A 21,801-nucleotide genomic window follows, 5' to 3' on the forward strand; every position below is an offset into this window, starting at 1 on the left:
ACATTTTAAAAGTGAGGAATAATATCCTGTCTCCTTCATAAAGCCCTCAGTTGGGGCTGTTCTGGACACTGCTCTCTGGGCATCGGGTCATCTGGCTCCATCGCTACATTTATGGCACCGTGTTTTCCTGCGAGATGTTGTGCAGAACCCCCCAGGCTAAAACAATGTTGCAGACCGGCGCATAGAGGTCTTCTAAAAGAGCCAGATCTGCCATTGCTGATACGTGATCAACTGATGACTTCTGCTTCTCCTGTTAAACTGATTATATGCTGCACCGCAAGTCTACACTGACTCAAGAGCCGTTTCTCAATGTCAAGGATCCTTCCTTGGTAGGACTAGTCCTTCCAAGGAAGGATCCTTCAGAGGCTAGGCCAGACTCCTCCTGAGCATTCGGAGAGCATGTACATTGGAACAGGCTAGCAAGAGCACGTCATTGCGTTCTTGCGTCATTGAAAATGTTTCGCCGCCTTCACTTCTGCGCTGCATTTCAAAACACTGGACGAAATGTCAATGCGAAATGAATGTGGAACTGTTATGTTCAATTTTTTTGTTGAGAAGGTGAATCAGCGTCAGTCTGCTTGCAGGAGGAGAATATTCTGTCGGCAATTTTTGCCGCAACGTGCCAAGGTAGGTAACGTTACCGACACTAATAGGCTTTAATGTAAGCAATGGTCGTTTTCTCTTATTTATCCCATATCAAAATTAAAAATTCGTGGGAGTTCATGTTTGTAGTTGTCATAACACTTAACTGGTAAGGAGAATTATATTAATTAACCTAATCTTACCAGGACAGGTTGTATAACTACTGGACTAACCTAAAGCTTTCTCCTTCTGTCTGCAGTCTGGAACCACCATCATCAGCAGCTGAGTCTGGTCGTCTCTTCATGTTGAATATTTTGTACAGTATATAGTAATGTTTGAATAAATGTTATAATAAAAGATACACGTTTCGTTAATGTCTTTTTAGAGCTTCTATATCTTACAAGTTATTGAAAAAGGTACCATCTGAATATAATGATTCAGTTAGAAATAGACATTGAAAAACAGTTTATATTATATACACACCCAAAAACGTAATGACACAGACAAACCAGTTAATTTAATGCATTTATTTTCAGAATGCCAATCTCTAAAAGGCTTTAGCAAATAATCTAGCTATTCATCTCTCTTTGGCCTCTGTCCCCCTGCTTGTCTTTTGCTTTCCCATCCTCAGTGACAGCCTCCGTTTGTCCCTGATAAAAGACAGCAAACACAAGAAAAATAAGTTTACCATTATGAATGCTATAACGTAACGTTATATTAAACGTTATACTTTTTACATGGGAAGTTACTCATACATTTTAGCCTTCATGTTGATAGTGAAGTAAATAAGGTGCAGCGTTACCTACCACCCTGCAGCTACAACTGGTAAACACACACATTTATAAATCCCTGCTAACGTTACGCATATAGAATAACAACATATAAAAGAGATGAAAATGCCACCGGACATTAAACTTTAAAAACACAAATGGCAAGAAAGACCGCTAGCTAGCTAACAGCCTAATGTTAATGATAGGTTCAGTTAGCTAGGGTGTATCTACCTAATTACTATAGCAATCCGTACCAGCATTAAAGCGTTAAACTTTACATTGATTTAAAACATTAACGGTGATGACACATGTACGGCAAACACTAAAGATACTTACATTTAAATGATTATTTTGCCGTCAGCGATACCGCTCCAACTCCCGCTTAGGTCCGCCATTTAATTTTTTTAAACAAGCCGGCAAAGCCGCGCGCAAAGGATTGTGGGTGATATGGGAGCGCGAAGGATACACATATGCATCCTTTGCCGTCTATGGGGATTTCTCCGAACGAAGGACTCAGTCCTTGGTGGGATTCGGAGGATCCTCGACATCGGAACGGTCCTTCGACGGACGTCGATGACGTAGCATCCTCCAAATTCTGGCTTCGAAGGATCCTTCCTTGACATTGAGAAACAGCAGAACTTGCGTACACGAGTTCAGACCAGACGTGAGATTTGATCGCAGCCTACGCTCACGTCCAAATTGATAAATGCCGAGCTTTGCGTAGGAATCGGCGTACGCCCGTCGTACGCCTGTTTTAGGTCGTACGTACGTTTCATAAATGAGGGCCACTGTGTCTAAAAAATTCTAAACGGAAGGTAACTGTATTGGCATGCATCATAAATAGACAATGACTTATCGCATATAAAGAATTAGTTTTCATCCTGGCACATTGTTGCTTTACCTTATGTTAGGTCACTTTTGTTGTAAGGGATATGGGAACACAGACACCTGAGATGCACTTTATGATCGTCACGAACACAAATATAATAGTTTTTAACCCAAGAGTAGGAGTACGTGGAGAAACATTTTCATAGTTCTTTTTTGGTTTTCAGGCTGACACCATCTAACATAAAGCATCTTCCTACCAAAAACAACCTTTTTACATGCCTTTGAAGCATTTTAACTCTTTTTCCACTGACTATCAGATAAAACTGCACAGGTTAATGTGCTGTACACTGACTTAGCAAACATGCTAACTACCTCACTACCAGTATGGTGACCTGCCATAAAAAAATGGACCATTATGCAAATTAAATGGAGAGAAGAACGTTTGTGTGTGACTCAAACTTATTTAAAACTGCTGGTATAGTGCAACAGGGGTGACAAGATCTTTGGACATTTTCTGTTCTAAAATATCTTTGCAAAATCAGTCTTCACCTTTCCAGGTTGGCTTAATTTCCTTATGCCGTTTTTTCAAGTTAAAAGCTTTTTGTTCGGTTTTACAGTCACAAGCGATGTACCTATGGTACAATTGTTCCATATAATTGATGTTTTCTGTGGGATGCTCAGGGAGAGAGATGTGTTTGAGTCACATAGTCATGATGTGCCATTATTGTATTTCTTTCTCTGGCAGCAGTCCATCCAATAGTGCTTCTTATATCTGTAGCCTGATTTGAAAGTATCCCACATCATCTGGCAGCAGTCTCTGGATCTCTACTAGTCATGTAGTTCAAACGGATGTTACTGTGAAAAGAGCCCCACTTCATGTGCGAGTGGGAGGAAGACTGCAGACTTTGTTTATCCTGTGGGAGCGTACGCTTCTTCCTCCCACTGCATGCACAACCTCCATACAGTATATCAGGTTATTTGTGGAATAATGATAGATTAAAGCCCAAAAAAGACTTTAGGTATATGAATTTTGATGCCAGTTTTGTGGTATTCTGTCTGGGAAAACAAATGTGCCTTTGCTTGCGTCCTTACTGTGATATAGTATAGTAAGCCCCTGGGTGTCCCATTTCAGAAAAACCTACTCATAGTTGTCTGGTCTTTTGGATGAAAGAGAAGATTTAAATGTTTCAAAAATATATAAGTAAAGTGAGTGAAAATATTTTGGACAATTTAAAAACAACAGATTTCAATTAAATTTGGCAAAAACGTAGTTAATGTTTGAAGACTTTACAGTTAATTTGGTACAACAGTGACCCCCCGGGGCCAACAGGTCAATATAAAGACTGACAGCTTTGTTGTATATTTGCCTGTTCTGAGTGATTTCTATTTAATCTGTGCTTTTATTTGACAATGATATACCAAATTGCATTGCTGTAATCTCTTCACACAAATTGCTTAACGGTTAGATTACCACATTGATATTTTTTACCACATGACTCCCGGGGTCATTATCCTCCACATGCTCCGCTACAGAGCATTCATTTTAGAGCTTGAGGTTAAAAATCTCTCTAGCAAGACACCAACCTTGCTGGCCTCAGTGTGTAACATTGTTTTCCAGACGTTTACACATTTAAATCAGTTTTGTGTGTATCAGTATTCACTGCAACCAACTTGGAAGATGATCCTACTTGACTCACTGTTTGAAGTCTTCAGCATGCTGTTCAAGTGATACTAGCAGTTATAACTGATGATCATATATGGTAGCTGTTTCACTCCACCCCCTCATACCGGGGATGCCCTTCTTTTTTACAGAGGCCTGCTGAGCTGATTTGCGTCACTGACACACTTTTACTTTCATCAAACAAGGGAAACATTTATGTTTCATTGTGATGTCTCATGTTGTTGAGCCATCAATGGTTTTCATGGATATTATTAATACTATTCCAGTGACATTTTTAGGATGTCTGCGTCACTGACTGCAGAAGGGTGGATTAGCTGAAGTGACATGACGCTTGTCTCCAGTGGCACTCAAAACATTTCCATTTCATGTTAAATTGATGGAATCGTTTTAAATGCTGAAAGCAATTCAGACTTTGCTAGTACGTGAATAAAATGACTCCATCCAGAGGTCATGTTTCAAAGTACTGATAATGTGCTAGATTTTCCATTTGTTTTGATTTTGTGCTGTTTGTTAGATGGCTCACTTCAGTCTGATGGTGTGTCTGAAAAACGTCAAAATGAGGCCCTGAATATATCCCCTTACTTTAGTAGCAGTATATAGTGTATGTATTAGAAGGCAATCCTTCCAGTGTATAGCTTTACATCTGTCTATACAGCTATCTCTCTATACATCCATATCTATATATCCATCTACTCATTTGTGTGTGACTGAGGTATGGGAGTCTAAACGTGCATCCTACTTGGTTTTGGGGCTGCACATGCTACACACTTCTCACCTTTTCTCTTTGCATTGCCTCAGCCTGACACAGAACACAAGGCAACAAGTACCAGTCAACCTGGCTAGTTCTTTCTGCCATGTGGTGCTGGTCTGTTCCTAGAAACTTGTTTTTTCGTTCAAGTATAGATCACACTACACACTCTGTTCCATCTGTCGGCTGGATACCGATCAAGACAAAAAACATTTTGATTGACTTATTTGTTTTGGTTGTTTCAGCAGTTAATAATGACAGAATTTTAAATAATAAAATGGCAAAAACTATTGCATATTTATTGAATTGAATTGAATTGAAAAAACTTTATTAATCCCGATAGGGAAACTGGTTTGCCACCAACCATACAGCAATCGAACACAATACACAACTAAAAAACAAATAAACAAACAAATAATTCTGGACTAGTAGACCAATAGACCGTGATAAGGAGACAATAAATAAATAAATAAATTATAAAAGACAAAAATAATATCCAACGGTTAACGGTGTAGGTTATAAAATCTAACCGCAGCGGGAACAAAAGACCTTCTCATGCGCTCACTAGAGCACCGAGGCATTACCAATCGCTCACTGAAAGAGCTTCGTAGTCCTTTGAACAGAGGGTGTAATGGATGCCCTTCAAAAAGCAGGACAATTTTTAGTTTAGAACTAATCCTCTTCTCTACAATAACCTCCAGTACATCCTGGTTAAGACCAATAACTGAACCAGCTCTCTTGATTAACTTGTTTATCCTATTTTTGTCCTCAACAGATATACTGCCTCCCCAGCACAGTACAGCATAAAAAAGTACGCTAGCCAAAATCCCTTGATAAAAAACATATAAGAGCTTTGTGCTGATGTTGAATGATATAAGTTTTCTCAAAAAGAACAATCTCGACTGAGCCTTCTTCATTAGGACATTCGTATTCTCCTTCCAGTTTAATTTTTCGTCCAGGTATATACCTAAGAATTTATATGACTGCACAATTTCAATCAACTGCCCATTAATTGTAACTGGAAGGACCTTCTCTTTTTTCTTCCTAAAATCAATAAGAAGTTCTTTGGTCTTTCCTACGTTCAGTTTCATAAAGTTAGACTCACACCAGGTATAAAAAGACTGCACCTCCCTTCTGTAGGCAAGATCATCACCCTGATTAAGTAAACCCACTAAAGCAGTGTCATCCGAGAATTTTTGTACCCAACAAGATGGCTGACTATGCCTGTAGTCAGCAGTATAAAGAGAAAATAAAAAGGGAGATAAAACTGTGCCCTGAGGTGCTCCAGTATTAGTTAGAATGGTATCAGAATGTTTGTTACCAATCCTAACAAACTGTGGTCGTGCTAAAAGGTAATCTAAAATCCAGGCAATAGTGGTATTATGCAATTTAAAATCAATTAATTTACTAGCTAAAATATGAGGCTGTATAGTATTAAAAGCACTCGAAAAGTCAAAAAACATTATCCTAACCGAACTGGCAGTAGTTTCAAGATGACTGTAAATATTGTGAACCATATATAATAGTGCATCATCTACCCCCACACCTTTCCTATATGCGAACTGCAAAGGATCCTGAAAGGCAGACACCTGCATAGTCAGATGATCTAGTACAACCCTCTCGAAACACTTCATAATGTGCGAGGTCAGAGCTATAGGCCTCAGATTTGAAAGACTGTTAGACACCTTAGCTTTTTTTTGGGAATAGGGACCAGACAGGAGGTTTTCCACATAACCGGGATTTTAGCAGAAGACAGAGACAAAGAAAACAGTGAGTGGAGAACGGAGCACAGCTGGTCAGCACACACTTTTAGGGTACGTGGGTGCACACCATCAGGGCCTGCTGCCTTATTTGATTTAGTACGCCTTAACTGCTGACGAACCTCTTCAGTGTTTAGAATAATAGCAGGGCTACAGTCCTCAGAGTTGCTCTGCCTAAGATTAAAAAGAACATTCTCATGAAGTGTAGAGAAGTCGGATTCATCAAACCTTGCAAAAAAAGTATTGGCATCGTTAGCCTGTACACCCAAATTACATAAACTGGGTTTACTGGACCCATATCCAGTAATAGACTTCATACCATTCCATAGTCCTCTTGTGTTATTACAGGACATGTTTCCTTCAACCTTTTCCTTATACTTTAATTTACCCTGTCTGATAATTACTTTCAATTCTCTTTGGGCATTTTTAATTATATCTTTATCACCACTATAAAAAGCAGCTTTCTTCTTATTTATTGCAATCTTAACTTCTCTGGTTACCCATGGTTTGTTATTGGGAAAGCATTTGATTGATTTACAAGGAATTATTATGCAGTATGTTCCTTAATTAGACTTAATTGACCACCCCACCCATACAAATCACATATGTTCAGATTTGAGAACTTTCTTTGTAGCTTGTGTCCAGTTAATTCATTATAGTGTGAGAGATATGCAAATTTCACACTAGATGTGTCGGCATTAGAATGTGTCTCCACATGCGTCTCAACATGCGTCTTGAGTGATCACTTGTGATTTGATCTCACTTCCCCATTCTATATGCAAATAAAAACGCACATCATTTGCATTTGCATAAACAAAATACATATTTAATTTGTAGGCCTATTTGTTATTGTTGTGTGTGTACATTTCAGCTGTTACTCTCACATAAACCATACATAACAGAAACGTGCAATGAAAATTGGCTGCCTTACAGTCTTTGTGTGGAAAGGTGGTTTTGCATGTGCCTCCCTGTATCTCTGTCAGTTTCCTTCAGGTGCTCCTGTTTCCTCACACAGTCCAGGAAAGCAGACACGTTGCAGAGGACAGCAAGACATATCACAATACAGGTATAAACACAACCACAATGATAAATTGTCAAATGTATTAAAATGTCAAAATCATTAAGTCCATCATGCATTGTTACTGTAGACTGTGTAATTGGTGTAATGAGTGTTGACATCGGTCATTAAACCTTTGGTGACAATGCCAGGTCATGTATTTACCACTGGCAAGTGGTTTGATCAGCAGCTAACACGAGTCCAAACTCAGCCACTAGAGGGACAATTGGCTGACTCCTCAAAAAAAAAAAAACGGACTTCAAAACAATCCCAAACATTCAGTTGAGATAATACAATTGTTGTCATTGGACAAAAGCATGTTATGTATGTGCGGTCTTCGTTTTGGCATTGACCAATTACTATGTGAGAACTGATGAATAAATAATTAATTAAAATATACGTTATTTTCCACAGGCGTTTCAATATTAACAATATGACAAATGTAGATGAAAAATCTGAGCTTTGAATCTAAATGTGCTAATAAAGCCTACATCTTTAATTAAATATTATATTATAGTCTTTTCTATACGTCTATTTATATTGTGTCCTGGCATGGGGCAGAACAGAGCTCTGCAACATATGCCAAATGGCATATGGCCATCTGCCAAATAAGAACTAAATAACAAAACGTGTTTTTGTTGTAACGTACACTAATTACAAAAATACATTCGCAATGCAATAGCAAAAACAATGCTGCATAAACATCATTACTTTGCAGTGTTTTTTTATGCAAGGATGACTATAAATTAGATAACAGCCACTATCAAAGATCTGGTGTTATATCACCGTTTTTAGCAGTCAATGAACTCAAATGCTTATACACGAATAATGCGCACCAAACAGTCCACACGCGCACACATGCGCGCGCACACACACACACTTGTATAACCGTTTAGATAACAGTCGACCGCAGTGAGCCAACCATCTGCACCGATTCATTCACCGGTAGCTGCGTAGTAGTGATTTGCTATGCCTCTGACACGAGGGTGGTAGCCGTGGGTTTCCACGTGAAAGCGGTGACATCCTTATGTAAAAATAATGACAGCACTAGAGACCAGTAGCAGCGCGGAGCGGCAGTCACGTATCCGCCCTCTTGTTGGGCGGGCGGAGCCTATTGGTTCACAGCGCTGTGAGGTACAGATAAACGGCTCTCTGGACCAATGGGCGAAGAGATGCAGGAGGAGCGGCTCGAAATCAGGTCACTCTAGAGATCCAGGGCAGAGTTACGTATTTGGGAACCTGAACGGGGAAAAAGCAGTGTGTCAGACCAGCCTAGGACCGTAGCACAGTACATGTTCTCTAGTCGGGACCATAAAGAGCTCTAATAACAAGGCTTTTTATTTCACGAAGACAGCGGGATCGGTAGAGGATTTGCCTTTTGTGAGGTTGGTGGAGTTTTACTTATGTAACGTACGCGAGTTGTACATGCAATTTAGGTGTTGCTGTGCGATATATAGATGTTTTAAAAAGCGACAAATCAAGATAACATCACCGTTAACGCGCTCTGTTCTAAATTATGTAAAATACTCTAGGCTATGAACGTGAAGCATGAAAGTTGCATAACTGTGTCAGTGCGTGAAAGTTGCATAACTGTGTCAGAGTGACTGAATCCCGGTCAGTAGACTACTGCAGGCTAGCAGCCCTGCCCCTGCCCACATGACAGCGGTGCGGAAGTAACCCTTGTGCTGCTATACTAGTGACCTGGGCTCAAGTAACCTACATTTACATAAGAGTAGATGGATTACGCAGTAAAAGTGACAACCTATCACGATGCTGCAAATTTGTTATAGAACAACTGACAACAATAACTGGTGAATGTCGGAGTCACGTGGTGCATAATAGACGTGCTTTCTGGTTTCACATTAAAACCGGCATAACGCCTTACATAAAGAGTCTGCAGCAGCACATGGAAGAAGGCTATATCTTCACCAGATAGATAATTTCCAAGATGTGAGCGATTGTTTCCCCTGAGACAACGTGACATTATGATGTAAGGCTTGAGTCAGGCGGGTTAGTTGGCTATGAGGTAAAAATGTTACATCGAAGACATCGCTTAATTCTTGGATGCATAATTCCTTATAATTTGTTTGATAGATTTTGTTTACGGCAGAGGTTTGAAGTACTTAAAGTCAATAGGCTATGATAGCCTACTGTAACTTAAGTATTGTAGCCTATGCGTTAATACATTTGTTTGCTGTACAACCATGTTCCAAAACCAAATGTGTTCTTTCCCAATACCGATTCCGACACCTGAACTTGCTTATTTCATACCGATCTGATCCAGCGTGTTAATAAATATATCATTTATTATGTTTTAACAGCTGTAGCTATACTACTATCCCGGTATGGCTGTAATATGATTACTATCATTGTTGTATGGTCTGGTTCATGTTAAACTCTTTGTGAAACAAACACACAAACAATGAATGCCAGAAAACTTTGTTTTATTATCCAGTTTGACAGTCAGTCATAACGGGAAAAGAACAAACTACTTTAAGTTACAACCCTACTGGCAGTTTTGGAAAGATGGTTAACTGCAGGCAGAGAAAGTGATTACATTCCTCCTGTTTTCTCCTACTCTTGTATCTAAAAATGTTCTTTTCAGGAAATATTGAAAAAAAATGTTAGCCTGATTACACAATGCATGTTTGATATTATGTCAAGAGTTTTTAAAATGGAAGTTAGAGAATTGATTACACAATGCATGTTTGATATTATCTCAAGAGTTTTTAAAATGGAAGTTAGAGAATTGATTACACAATGCATGTTTGATAATATGTCAAGAGTTTTTAAAATGGAAGTTAGAGAATTGTCGCAACCTGGTCAGCAGCAACCTGAAAGAATTAAAATCCCTTAAAACCCTATTAAAAAAAAAAAAGAGATACAAGTTTTTAGCTGACAGTGCAGTATCAAGCATTGCTGGTTTTTAAATCAAACTAAACCAGACTGAAAAAAGACAATAAAAAGTACTTTTTAATAGTCAGTGTATTGATAATTCAACTTCCTTAACATTTTACTTCTGATACCTGATTGCATTTTACTTTTAATACTTATTTGCTTTTACTTAATGTGAAAGTTGGAATGGAGGACTGTTTACATTTACTGAGATAAATGGTCTTATTGTCTAAATAGAGGGGGTGCATGGATAAATTAAAAGTCATGGCACATGTGTGCATAGTTAGACTGGCTTTGACTTTGCCTAAAGAAACAGAAAGCAAGAAGAAGCAATCCAAAAGCAGGAGTTGGTGATACAAACGTTGCTAGGATGTATTTAAGTTGACACAATGAAATAGCATTTTGCCCCTTAATTGTCAGTATTTAGCACTGAAACATGAAATTCTAATTTAAAAGTGATTCTCTGTGTGACAAACCATTAAGTAGTCCAGCACCATGCAAAATATGAGCAGCAAGTCCGAAGTGGCTACAGTCATATTCAGCTTCCCCTTGGTAACAGGAAAGGGAAGAGAAAGGATGACTGGCTCATGTAAGGCTGGTGAGGGAGAAGTCATTTAGACTTGTTTATCTCACTTGGAATGTTTGGCATATGTAGGGTACAAATGTCCACACCCACGATTTCAGAACGAGAGGATGTGATTGCTAATTACTTTTTTTAAACTTATTGTCTGGCAAACGTTATTCAAGGATTGGAAGGATGCTGTCAAAGCATATCATGTTGCAGGACAGTCTAGCTTACTTCCTCTAAAACAAACCTTTTTAATCTCAAATTGGAAAGGTTTGTTTGAACACTGAATATAGGCTTATTTTCATTAGTTAGTGGCTTTATGTAAGGTTTCCTAACTGAACTCTGGTGATCTATGAACTAAAGACAAACATGGCAAACTTAATCTTCCCTTTGTGATGGGACTGTGAGTCATCATGCACATTGAGTCAATTATACAAGATAATGACGGCATACTGTAATTAAAAAAATAAAGGCTTCCAGCATGATACAGTTATAAAACCACAGCTTTTGTATTAGACGGTTTACGATGATGCATTAGATGATATGATCAGAGCACATGACATGAATATACTGTATATATATTTATAATTAGACAAAACAGAATATTTTGTGATGATTAAGAACAGCAACAAGTGGGAAAATAATGATGAAACAGAAGAAGGAATCTCTGTCTTTCCACCAGTTTAAAAAAATTGCGTTCCCCATCGGTGGCTAAATCTAACAATCATCAAAACATAATCAGATTTCTTTTAAATTACCTCCCTTAAAGTCCCCTAAGATTCAAAAAGGCCAAGTGGGCAACATGTACCCAACAGGTCAAGATATGTTTCATCCTTTGATAGCCCAGAATTACTTTTTGATTGCATTAAAATGACTGAAAGGGCCCAAGAGGAGTACCATTAAACCTGTAATTGTGTTATGTTTCTCATCTTGCCTTGTTAGCCACCTGTTGCGCGTTGTACCCACCTCAATGTAGGATATAACCACTTCCTAGACCTATGGCATCAAGTTCCCTGTGAAATCATTCCAATTTTCAAAATTGGTGGACACGTCATAGGAAATCTACGTTACTCTCCTGCAATTCCTTCCCTGCAGCAGCTCAACAGGATGAAATGGGTTCAGTTAATGACTGGAAAAAAAGAGATCACAGATATTGAAGTAGCCTCAGGTAACACTTACTGCAGAGGTGGATTTGACATTTATAGGCTATCATCAGCAATAGTAAACAACTTAGCAAACAGTAAATATATTAAATACTGTTAGTGACCTTTATTGTATGCTGTTTATTGATTGTTCTTATTAATGAGCTTTTAATCAAGTAAGAATTTGAGCGACTGCTATTTTGATTAAAGTTCTCTATTTCTGTAACGGGGAAATGAAGTGGGTCTGTACAATAAAGTATTTCATAAATATGTCAGTGGTGCTGAGCTAAATATGTAATTGTCCATTCAGAGTGCTTGAATCCCGTACCTGTAGATCTGCAGCTGCACAAATCTCTATTCTCTTTTTATCTTTTTACATCTCTCTACCTTGTTTGTATTTTCTTTACTGACTCACTTATTCACTCTTTCTCTCTTAACTCAGTTTAACTTCAATTCAGTGCATTTTTATTGGCATTAAACTTACTTAAAAAAAAAAACTTAAGTGCAACAAAAAGTATAAACATGTATGGCTAGTCACTGTCTGTCAGTATCTCACCAAAGTGGATATATACTTTCATTCTTGGGCTTTCTGAATATCACACACATTGGCATTCAGCTCTTTAACTGTGGCATTTATGTAGCATCATTATCTGAGATGACAGGGCAGTGTTAAAAGCCAAAGAAAACTGGGCCACGCTGTCGGCCAGCAACCTTTGGTGGCATTCAGATCAACGCTGTCTAGTGTTTTAAGTGTCCCAGGGTGGATGATCCTTTGAAAGGGTTGGAGGGCTCAGATGGGACAGCCCCACTGTTCTTAAAGGCCACACAGTCTGTACAAGGGAGCTTTTTATTTTGACTGTACATCGAGAAGCTCCTGCAGGGCTCTTCAGAGGTGAGGGGTTTAACCCTGCTTTGTGCTTTGTTATTACATCAGAGAAAAGACAAACACACACCTTTTTTGAAGGAGGATTGATGAACGTTTATTTGAGTTCCTGTTGTCTAGATGGCCACTGATTTCAGTTCATATCAGTATGGCATTAAAATGGTCTTGCAGAGATTTGAAACTTACCTGACATAGGTGATTTGCAGTTGCAGTCCTAGGATTCCACCATATGTCTACTACTCAATCATTGGTTTTCAAAATACGAAATACTCAATATGTATAATTTGCAATAGACAAGCGTTACTTCATTACTAACGTGTAATCGTCTTCTCTCAACAGATCAATCATTCTCTCCGGCGACACCCTTGTGAAAATGGGGTGATTGTGTTCTTTTATCATCCAATTACAACTAACCCAGAACAAGCCCAGGACAGCGCTCCTCCTGATGTCGGAAGATTCAGCCTCCAAGCCCTATCACTTCTCAGTTCTGGAGGACCAGAAGGGAGTCGCATGCGGCTCCATGCCAAGGGGGGTCTCAGGGTGCAGCGCCATGGCACAACTGCACCGGATGGGTGGCTACAGCCAAAGTGGGCCTGACTTAGGCCTCCCCTCAGAGGGCAGCGACAGTAGTGGTCAGGACCCTCCCGCCTCGCCGCCCAAGCATCGCAAGACCGGCCGCTCCCTACCGCTCCCCAAGGAGGACGTGGAGATGAAGAGCAGTGGGTCCAGCGGGAGTGGAACCGAATCACAGGGCAATGAAAGCCACGGCAACAATAGTCACGGCAACGAGAGCCACGACCATTCGTCGCTGAGCAGCTCCAATGGCACCAGTAAAGACTCGGCACTGCTGGAATCTTCTGAAAGCAACAAGAGGTCAGTGGTAGTTGTGGGAATGATGAAGCCATCAGTAGACCTGTTTATTTTTCTGGCATGCTTACTGTGATAGTGAAGAAAAGAGGGAGAGAGAAACTAGAGCTACTGTTCTTGTTAGCAGGATAGCACCTATATGTTTACTGTGCAGGAATCCTCTCTGTATCCACTGATGTTTGGTGTAGTCAGCACTATATGACCATCTTTGGTGACAGTTAATCAAAGTAGGGATTCTTTTAAAAAAAATAAAACACTCTCTTGAGCTGAACTTTTTTAAAAACTCTGAAGAGTGAGGAGTCGGCAGCAGGAGATCTGAAATGGGGTGAAGGTTACTCCTTCAAATGAAAAGGCTTACACAGGGAAGTTGTTTTGTAAGCTGAGTACTGCCCTCGTTGTCAAAACAGCTGCATGTAAAATTATGCTTGCTGTTTCAGCCACCCTATCATAAAGCACACTTGCATGCACATGCAGTATAAAACATTAAATATGCAGGGAATTATGCATTGATTGCAATGCAGTACTTATACTGTTAAATTTTTAAGCCATAGCATCTACCAATAGGTCAGTGTAAAAGATAGATGCAACTAATAATACAAATCACAGCTGTCATGGCTCACAAAAAGGGTCATAGCTGACACATGATGCTGGACTTCACTTCTCTTCCTTTTGCCCTTGACATATTCATATAGACTCATGTCTTTTAGGCATACAAAAATAATGTCTGCTTTGCCTTCTGCCACCACAGTCTTCTTACCTAATGAATGCAGCTATAAGCTCCGGATGTGTTTGTCAGTGTTGGCTAATGTCTAACTATTATTTTAGCCATGTAGCTCAGCTCTACCATGCACCTTTTTACTTTACTCAGCCTGTTGAGCCCATAGATATTGCACATGTTATATCTACGGTTAAGCCTACTTGTTTGAAGACTTGTAGGTGACAGAGTTAAACATGTTTAGCCAGCTTCTTTGCTCTGAGTCTGTACAGAAAATGAACCCTACTACACAGGCATTTGGTTGAATAAAAATTATATAACTTTTCCAAAATTCTGCCTTGAAGTGACCACAGTGCGACCTAAAAAGTAGTTTCAGACACGATGCAGCCTGCCCTCGAGACGACCAGAGCGGGTCTGTTGCTAGTAGGAAGAGCGGATTGACGTCATCTGGGAGGCTGGCTTTCTCTCAATGCCAGACGGGTTGTGTCATGCTCTCCAACTCCTCGTTATTGCCTTGGCAACACAATGTTTATCTCTGTTTGTCAGTGGGCGGAGGCAGGAAGCAGAGTTGCAAGCTTTAATGTTCTTTCTCTCTCAATTTCAGCTCTGTCTGTCTTACCTCATTTTACCTTTTAAATCCATTGCTTTTTTTTTTTTACCACTCCCCTTTGCTTGTCAACATGCGAATTAGCCCACTGAACACGTAGCACTGAAGACCATATTTGAAAGAATTAGATAGCTGTTATGCATAGAGAGGCTATTTGTATAGGTGTTCTCTATTCTAAGGCAGGTAAGCAGATTATAGTTCAGTTCAGTTGACTAGCTACCTTAAGTTTGAGTCAAACTGCGGAGTATTACTACCACATGATACACAGAATTGAAATGGTTAAAACGATGGGTGGCTTTCTGTGCATCAATTCTTTCAGTTACTGATATTCTAGAGCCTTTGGGTGAGTCTCCTGGTGCCTAGTACAGTGTGCAAACTGAACAGATGCTGAAGTTAGTACTATGCTGAAATAATTAAATTCATTATTTACATTCAGAAAAGTAAGATGATTAAGGTAAAGTCTTTTTTTTTTTAACTGAATTGAAAATCCATCAGATTTAGTATGCATCCTGACGTTTTTTGGTTATTTTCCAGTGTGAACACACTACAGTGAAAATCTGCTTAGCTTTTGCAATTTACAGTAGAATTGGGTCAAAGCTCTGGTTTTGACAAATCTCCATTATGACAAAGGTTTTTTAACAAAGCCACCTTGTCCACACCTTGAGCAGAGGAACTTCTTGCACTAAATAACTACTAAAACAGAAACTTCCCTGCCTCTTTGAGCACACTGTTTTGTAACATGTCAGCAGAAGGTTGCACACTACCACACTGTCAATAAGCATTCTGTAATAAAGTCTCTAAATTTCTAAGTCTCACTTTAATACATGCTCAGTCTTTACAGTCTAAAACCAGCTCTTGAATTCCTGAGCCCTGAAGGATACACTTGATAGAATAAGATGCCCGCTTGCGCTTAAGAGGCTATTTGTATAGATGTTCTCTATTCTTAGCCAGGTAAGCAGGTTATACATAGCAACCTGAGTTGTGGTGAGTTGGTTTCTCAGAGGGCTTTCAATTTTACTGTATTAGTGCAGTATTAAGCTTGTAGGTTAATGCAGTGGATCAAACACACATACACACACTCTTCAGGTCTTTACATTAGTCTTACTTCATTGTGTCTCCACCACAAATACATGAATCTTTGTTTTAAAAAGGATTTCACAAACAGGCAGATACAGAAACAAGCATGAGAAAAATGGGACATTAAAACCACTACATGTTAAGTTTGACAAAACGTATTGACTCAAGGTCCACTTACTTAGCTTTTTTCAGAACTTTCAAAGCACCTCACAGTATTTTTCAGCTGACTTTGCTCAAATGTACCCAATACATTTATTCCAACTATGCAGCACACACTTTGAGCTTTAACCAACAGATGACTCACTTTGCATTGCTCTGCTTGTTCATATAAGAACTTACACAGGTGTGGGAGAGAGAGAACATGTCATATACTCACTGCCATTTGGTGAAATAAGTAGTCCACCGATTCATGTATTTTGTTGTGTGTAAATACTCCCAGTCAGGGGTCCAGGAGGGTCAAATGACTTAGGGAGGCCAGATTCAGAAAGGTAGCCTGGAACAAGCAAGAATGTTAGATATGTTTTTATTTCAGGGCACTAAGAGAGCCGTTTTCAGAATTTCTATCTTTGCCCCTGCTCCTAGTTGTATTTAGGCTCCTAATTCTTGCAGTATAGGTGCTTTCCTGCTGTGTAGCTACAGACACACTTAAGGTCCACAAGGAAGTGAGACGGACCTCAGACTTGGAGTGTGATTTCTTTTGTAGCCTGGCTGCTAAATGAGAGTGAAGCAGCATCCACACTGTTCTCAATTCACTTTCAAAAAGGCAGAATTTGGCTTATCTATTTTAGGCTTACTTAGCCATATTGTGAGATTTAGTAGGTTTGTTTTTTATTATGAGGTAACTTGAGCACCTCAACGACAGGTGTCTCCACTGGGAGAGAAGGGGATTTTGTATCAAATCAGTCTTCTGTTTGATTACCAATATGGATTTTTGTTCAACTTTAATTTAGTGAAGGAGGAGTTAAAATCAGTCTGACTGAATTAGAATCAGTTGCAAGTCTCTTTCTCTCTGTTTGTGTCTCTCTTTGAGGTGATTGGTGTAATCTTTATTTGTTCCAAAATGTTCAATTGTTCTTCTCTTCCCAACAGCTCGAACTCTCACAGTCCGTCTCCTCCCAGCAGCTCAAACGCCTTCAGTCTGCTAAGCTCAGAGCAGGATAACCCTTCAACCAGCGGCTGCAGGTCAGAGCACCAACCACCGCTGTAACACTGAAAACACTGCACAGAACAATGTTTTTTTATTTTTAAGGGAATGGTTTCCTTTTTGTAATATCTGATTTGCCGCTGTGTGTGTTTGTGCAACTTGCAGTAGTCAGGAGTCCGCCAAAGCCAAGACCCAGAAGGAGATGATTAAAACTCTGAAAGAGCTGAAGCTTTACCTGCCCACTGAGAAGAGACACAATAGCAAGTCATCCACATTGAACACCCTCAAGTACGCATTGCGCTGTGTCAAACAAGTGGAAGGTAAAGTGCATTCATATCTCTCTGTCTTCTCTCTGCTCTTGTCTTGTGTGTTGCTGCCAATCTCTACACAGCTTATATTAACGGCCTGTTCCTGTTTTCGTTTAAGCTGTCTATAGTTTAATAATTCACTCCACACCAATTAGTACATTTACGAATGTAGCTATTTGTACACAAGAATGTCTTTTCTTTGGAAATCAGGAAGCATAGGAGGTAAATGAGATCAAAAAGAAATAAAGGCAAAACTTTGCGGAGGAGGGAACATTGTGTAGGCAGGTCTATGGGTAATGGTCTGTAGAGGCTTAATAACTACCCTGCCTAAATGTTTACAGATATAAACAATAAGTAGGCAGAGGTTCAACAGTGCAGTCAGTTTGGTTGTTACGGAATATAACGCATTTTAGCGTAGCGCAGAGGCATTTTTTATCATTAAAAAATGTCTGTGACTTCAGTATGAATCCATCATCTTTTTGTTACCCCTCTATTCTGTATTGTATAATATGTTCTGACCAGACTTTAATAAAATCACTACGTGTTGTTGTGTTGCAGCCAATGAGGAGTATTACCAGCTGTTGATGACCAATCACAGTCAACCTTCAGTCCTGGATGTATCCTCTTATACGATAGAGGAGATAGACAGCATTACTTCTGAATACACCCTCAGAAACAACGTGAGTCACAGAATTATCTTTAAACTAATACAGATATTAAAATCTCTTTTTGTTGCATATACTGGTGTGAAGGTTTTACTGATTGTGTTTGAGCAGTTGGGTACAGGTTTCATCATTTATCCCACCATTTGGATTTTGTCTCCTCAACAGGTCTTTTTTGCAGTAGCAGTGTCTCTTGTTACAGGAAGGATAGTCTACATTTCTGATCAAGCTGCCTCCATCCTCAACTGCAAAAGAGAAGTTTTTAAGAAAAGCAAGTTTGTGGAGTTTGTGATGCCGCAGGATGTTAGTGTCTTCTACAGCTTCACAACGCCCTACCGCCTGCCCTCCTGGAGCATGTGCACTGGAGCAGGTACATATATAACAGCTGCAAGGCTCTCTGCAGATGCTAAATAATACTTGAGATTCTAGTAGTTAAGGAAGATGATTGTGGAAGGGATGATCATTCACACTGTCAAATGTTTTTAAATTACTTTGCATACATAAAATATGAATTGGAGAAATAAATGACTGTGAATGAGATCCCTGGATAGCCAGTCTGCCACAGTCTGGTGACAAGTCAGTGAAGCACAGGCTGCCATCACCGTGGTGCATTAAGTTCAATTTGACCGGACTTTATTCATTCAAAAAAACTGAAGTTGGATAGAACAGACTGAGCTGTCTCAGGTGCTAAAGCAAAATGAGTCACTGAATGGGGAGAACTCATTATCTCCTCTCCAGTTTAACTGAAAATGCCCAGATTGGCTTGTTGGTCCGTAACCTTAAATCAGACCCAGAGCTGCACTTTATCTGTTGTGATTTGTCCCCTATATGCATTGATATATTTTGGCTTGCACACTAAATTAAGCCTGGACTCTGTTTAAATACATTGCATTTAAGTGCAGAGCTGAGGGTTGCTAGATCACCTGCTGGAGCCTAGACCCCGATTAGCATTCGGCCGGATCTTGTTGCTTTTAAATGATTTAAAACATTTATTTTTCCCCTTTCAGAGGCATCACCTCCTGACTGCATGCAGGAGAAGTCCTTCTTCTGTCGTATCAGGTGGGTGTGTGTTGGTTTGAACACGGCGGTGGGCCATCTGCTGCTCGTACCTGTTTGCAGTTTTTATTCATACGGTCATTCCTCTCTAGATGTTTTTTAATTCGTTTGTGACATCATATTGTGAACTGTAATTACATGCTTTTTCCAGGACACACACACACACACACACACACACACACACACACACACACACACACACACACACACACACACACACCCTTTACTTGTTTGGACCTTCCATTGACTTTATCTTGCCAAACATTTAATCTTATTCTGATGGAAATTACACATGTCATAACACTTGATATCTCCAACTCTGAAGAACAGAAATTAAAGAATGCACACACCACTCTCATTAATTGTACACAGATATGAATGGAAACCTAGCTAAGCACTGCCCCTTTGTTTTCAATAACTTTAAAAATCCACAAGCCCAGACAGGAATTCTTTGTGAAAACTTGTACTTCAATGGAACAATCCTAATTTTTTATCTATCTTTCCTTCTAACAAATTTCTAGTGGTGGTAATAAGTGTGAGGGCAATCTGCAGTACTACCCTTTCCGCATGACACCCTACCGGATGAAGGTCCAAGACACAGTACATGCTGAAGACCAGTTCTGCTGCCTCCTGCTGGCTGAGATAGTTCACTCTGGTTATGATGGTAAAAACAATTTGTGTTTATTTATTGGAGGTCCTCATTAATCTTGACACTGTAAAATTGCTGTTTATCTTTGCGCCATACTGCTCAATCAATATACTGTACTGTATATTGGACTAATAAACACATATACAAAATTGCCAGATTCGGTCAAGTACTTAAGAAATCTTTTCTCTTCCTTTTGAAGCACCCAGAATTCCAACAGACAAACGCATCTTCACCACCACACACACACCGAGTTGTGTGTTTCAGGATGTGGATGAGAGGTAAGTCATTGTGGGATGATTTACTTTTGAACAAAAAAATTCTCACCTATAACTGGATAATAGAATTGGTGCTTTTGCTTGCCAACTAACCGAGGGAGTTGTCATGTGTTTTGTGTAAATCAGGGCAGTTCCTCTCCTCGGGTACCTCCCCCAAGACCTGATTGGCACACCATTCCTCCTCCATCTGCATCCCAATGACCGACCGATTATGTTGGCCATTCACAGAAAGAGTGAGTCCTCACAATTAAGTACATTTCAGAATTGCCCATGTCTGTACAGGAAGTATGTCCCTATCATGATCTGACTATGTTGTATGGGCTTTCCCTGCAGTTCTTCAATTCGCAGGACAACCATTTGACCACTCGTCCGTCCGGTTCTGTGCGCAAAATGGAGAATACATCGTTCTTGACACCAGCTGGTCCAGTTTCGTCAACCCCTGGAGCCACAAGGTCTCCTTCGTTATCGGAAGACACAAAGTGCGCATGTGAGTATTACTATCTTGCTAATATACTGTCTGTTGTAGTGGCTGTCAATAAGCCACTCTTTGAATAGATAGGAATGTCACAGTTTATTATACTGTAGATAGACAATTATCAACCATGTGTTTTTACCAGGGGCCCCGTGAATGAAGATGTTTTTGCAGCCCCGGTCTCCACTGTCCAGGAAATGAAGACCATGGACTCTGACATCCAGGACATTACTGAGCAGATCCATCGGCTCCTGCTACAGGTGAGAGAGGATAAAGGAGAACAAATGACACATAGTATTGATTATAGAAGAAGGAGTAGTTTATTTAAGCCATCAAAGTAGCTAGCATCAATGTAATAAATGAAGTGCACATGCTAATATATAGCTGAGGGATAAGAGCAACATCTTACTTTAAAAAAAAACACAACAGGTTGGAAATTGTAAAACAACTTTCTTTCAGCCGGTCCGTAACAGTGGGTCCAGTGGCTACAGTAGTGTGAACAGAACTGACCACCCTGTGTGCATGAGCTCCTCTAGCGAGAGCCTCAACAACGGCAGCGGGAGCAAGATCCAACAAGAGGAGGAGGAAGTGAGCGGCAAAGCCAGACCGGTGAGTGAAGTTTAGTACAGTGTGTTTTAGCCTGTGTGGTCCTGCTACAAGATGTTATGGCAATAGCAGATACTGGGTTGTTGAACTTGTGCACAATAACTGTCCATGACTTGATTGTTCTTCAACTGAACAGGAAGATAAATCAACTTCAGCCCGAAATTTAATATTTATTAATATTTATGGAAATGAATGTAACCAAGTTGGCCAATTTATTCCATATTCCTTTATTTTTGGATTGAAAAGTTTTAGCAAAATGTCCTACCAACATATTTTAAATCAGATGACTCTTGACTCTTGAGTCTTGTGTCTCTATTTCACAGCGAACTTTTCAGGAAATCTGTAAAGGAATACATCTTCAGAGGAGCCAGGAGCAGCAGACAACCAGACCAAACATCAAGAAAAGCAATGGCAGTAAGTCCAGTTCATAACTACCTGCACATTTATGT

At 39.7% G+C, this 21,801-nt stretch overlaps 1 protein-coding gene and 1 long non-coding RNA gene across 7 annotated transcripts in view; one reads left to right on the forward strand and one right to left on the reverse strand.

Moving 5' to 3' along the window:
- Positions 1–21,801, forward strand: part of per2 (period circadian clock 2) — a 70,931-nt gene that overhangs the window by 40,065 nt on the left and 9,065 nt on the right. For 4 of the 6 annotated variants that reach the window (XM_028593275.1, XM_028593279.1, XM_028593280.1 and 1 more), the window contains exons 1-14: positions 8,612–8,811; positions 13,254–13,787; positions 17,270–17,362; positions 17,490–17,644; positions 18,191–18,312; positions 18,463–18,664; positions 19,302–19,353; positions 19,872–20,014; positions 20,199–20,277; positions 20,401–20,507; positions 20,608–20,761; positions 20,892–21,006; positions 21,206–21,355; positions 21,676–21,766. In XM_028593275.1, the coding sequence (XP_028449076.1) occupies positions 13,360–13,787; positions 17,270–17,362; positions 17,490–17,644; positions 18,191–18,312; positions 18,463–18,664; positions 19,302–19,353; positions 19,872–20,014; positions 20,199–20,277; positions 20,401–20,507; positions 20,608–20,761; positions 20,892–21,006; positions 21,206–21,355; positions 21,676–21,766 (1,891 nt within the window). In that variant the 5' untranslated portion in view covers positions 8,612–8,811; positions 13,254–13,359. Of the gene's footprint in view, positions 1–7,352; positions 7,436–8,611; positions 8,812–9,296; positions 9,417–13,253; positions 13,788–17,269; positions 17,363–17,489; positions 17,645–18,190; positions 18,313–18,462; positions 18,665–19,301; positions 19,354–19,871; positions 20,015–20,198; positions 20,278–20,400; positions 20,508–20,607; positions 20,762–20,891; positions 21,007–21,205; positions 21,356–21,675; positions 21,767–21,801 lie in introns of those variants that run through there. The other 2 variants (XM_028593276.1, XM_028593277.1) reach the window with 2 other exon arrangements.
- Positions 1,095–2,003, reverse strand: LOC114565315 (uncharacterized). Its single transcript, XR_003693889.1, has 2 exons — positions 1,689–2,003; positions 1,095–1,232 (listed from the first exon to the last, which is right to left on the reverse strand). It is a non-coding gene; the product is annotated as an uncharacterized LOC114565315 (long non-coding RNA).

Source organism: Perca flavescens, chromosome 12 (genome assembly GCF_004354835.1).
Source record: "Perca flavescens isolate YP-PL-M2 chromosome 12, PFLA_1.0, whole genome shotgun sequence".
Classification (NCBI taxonomy): Eukaryota; Metazoa; Chordata; class Actinopteri; order Perciformes; family Percidae; genus Perca; species Perca flavescens.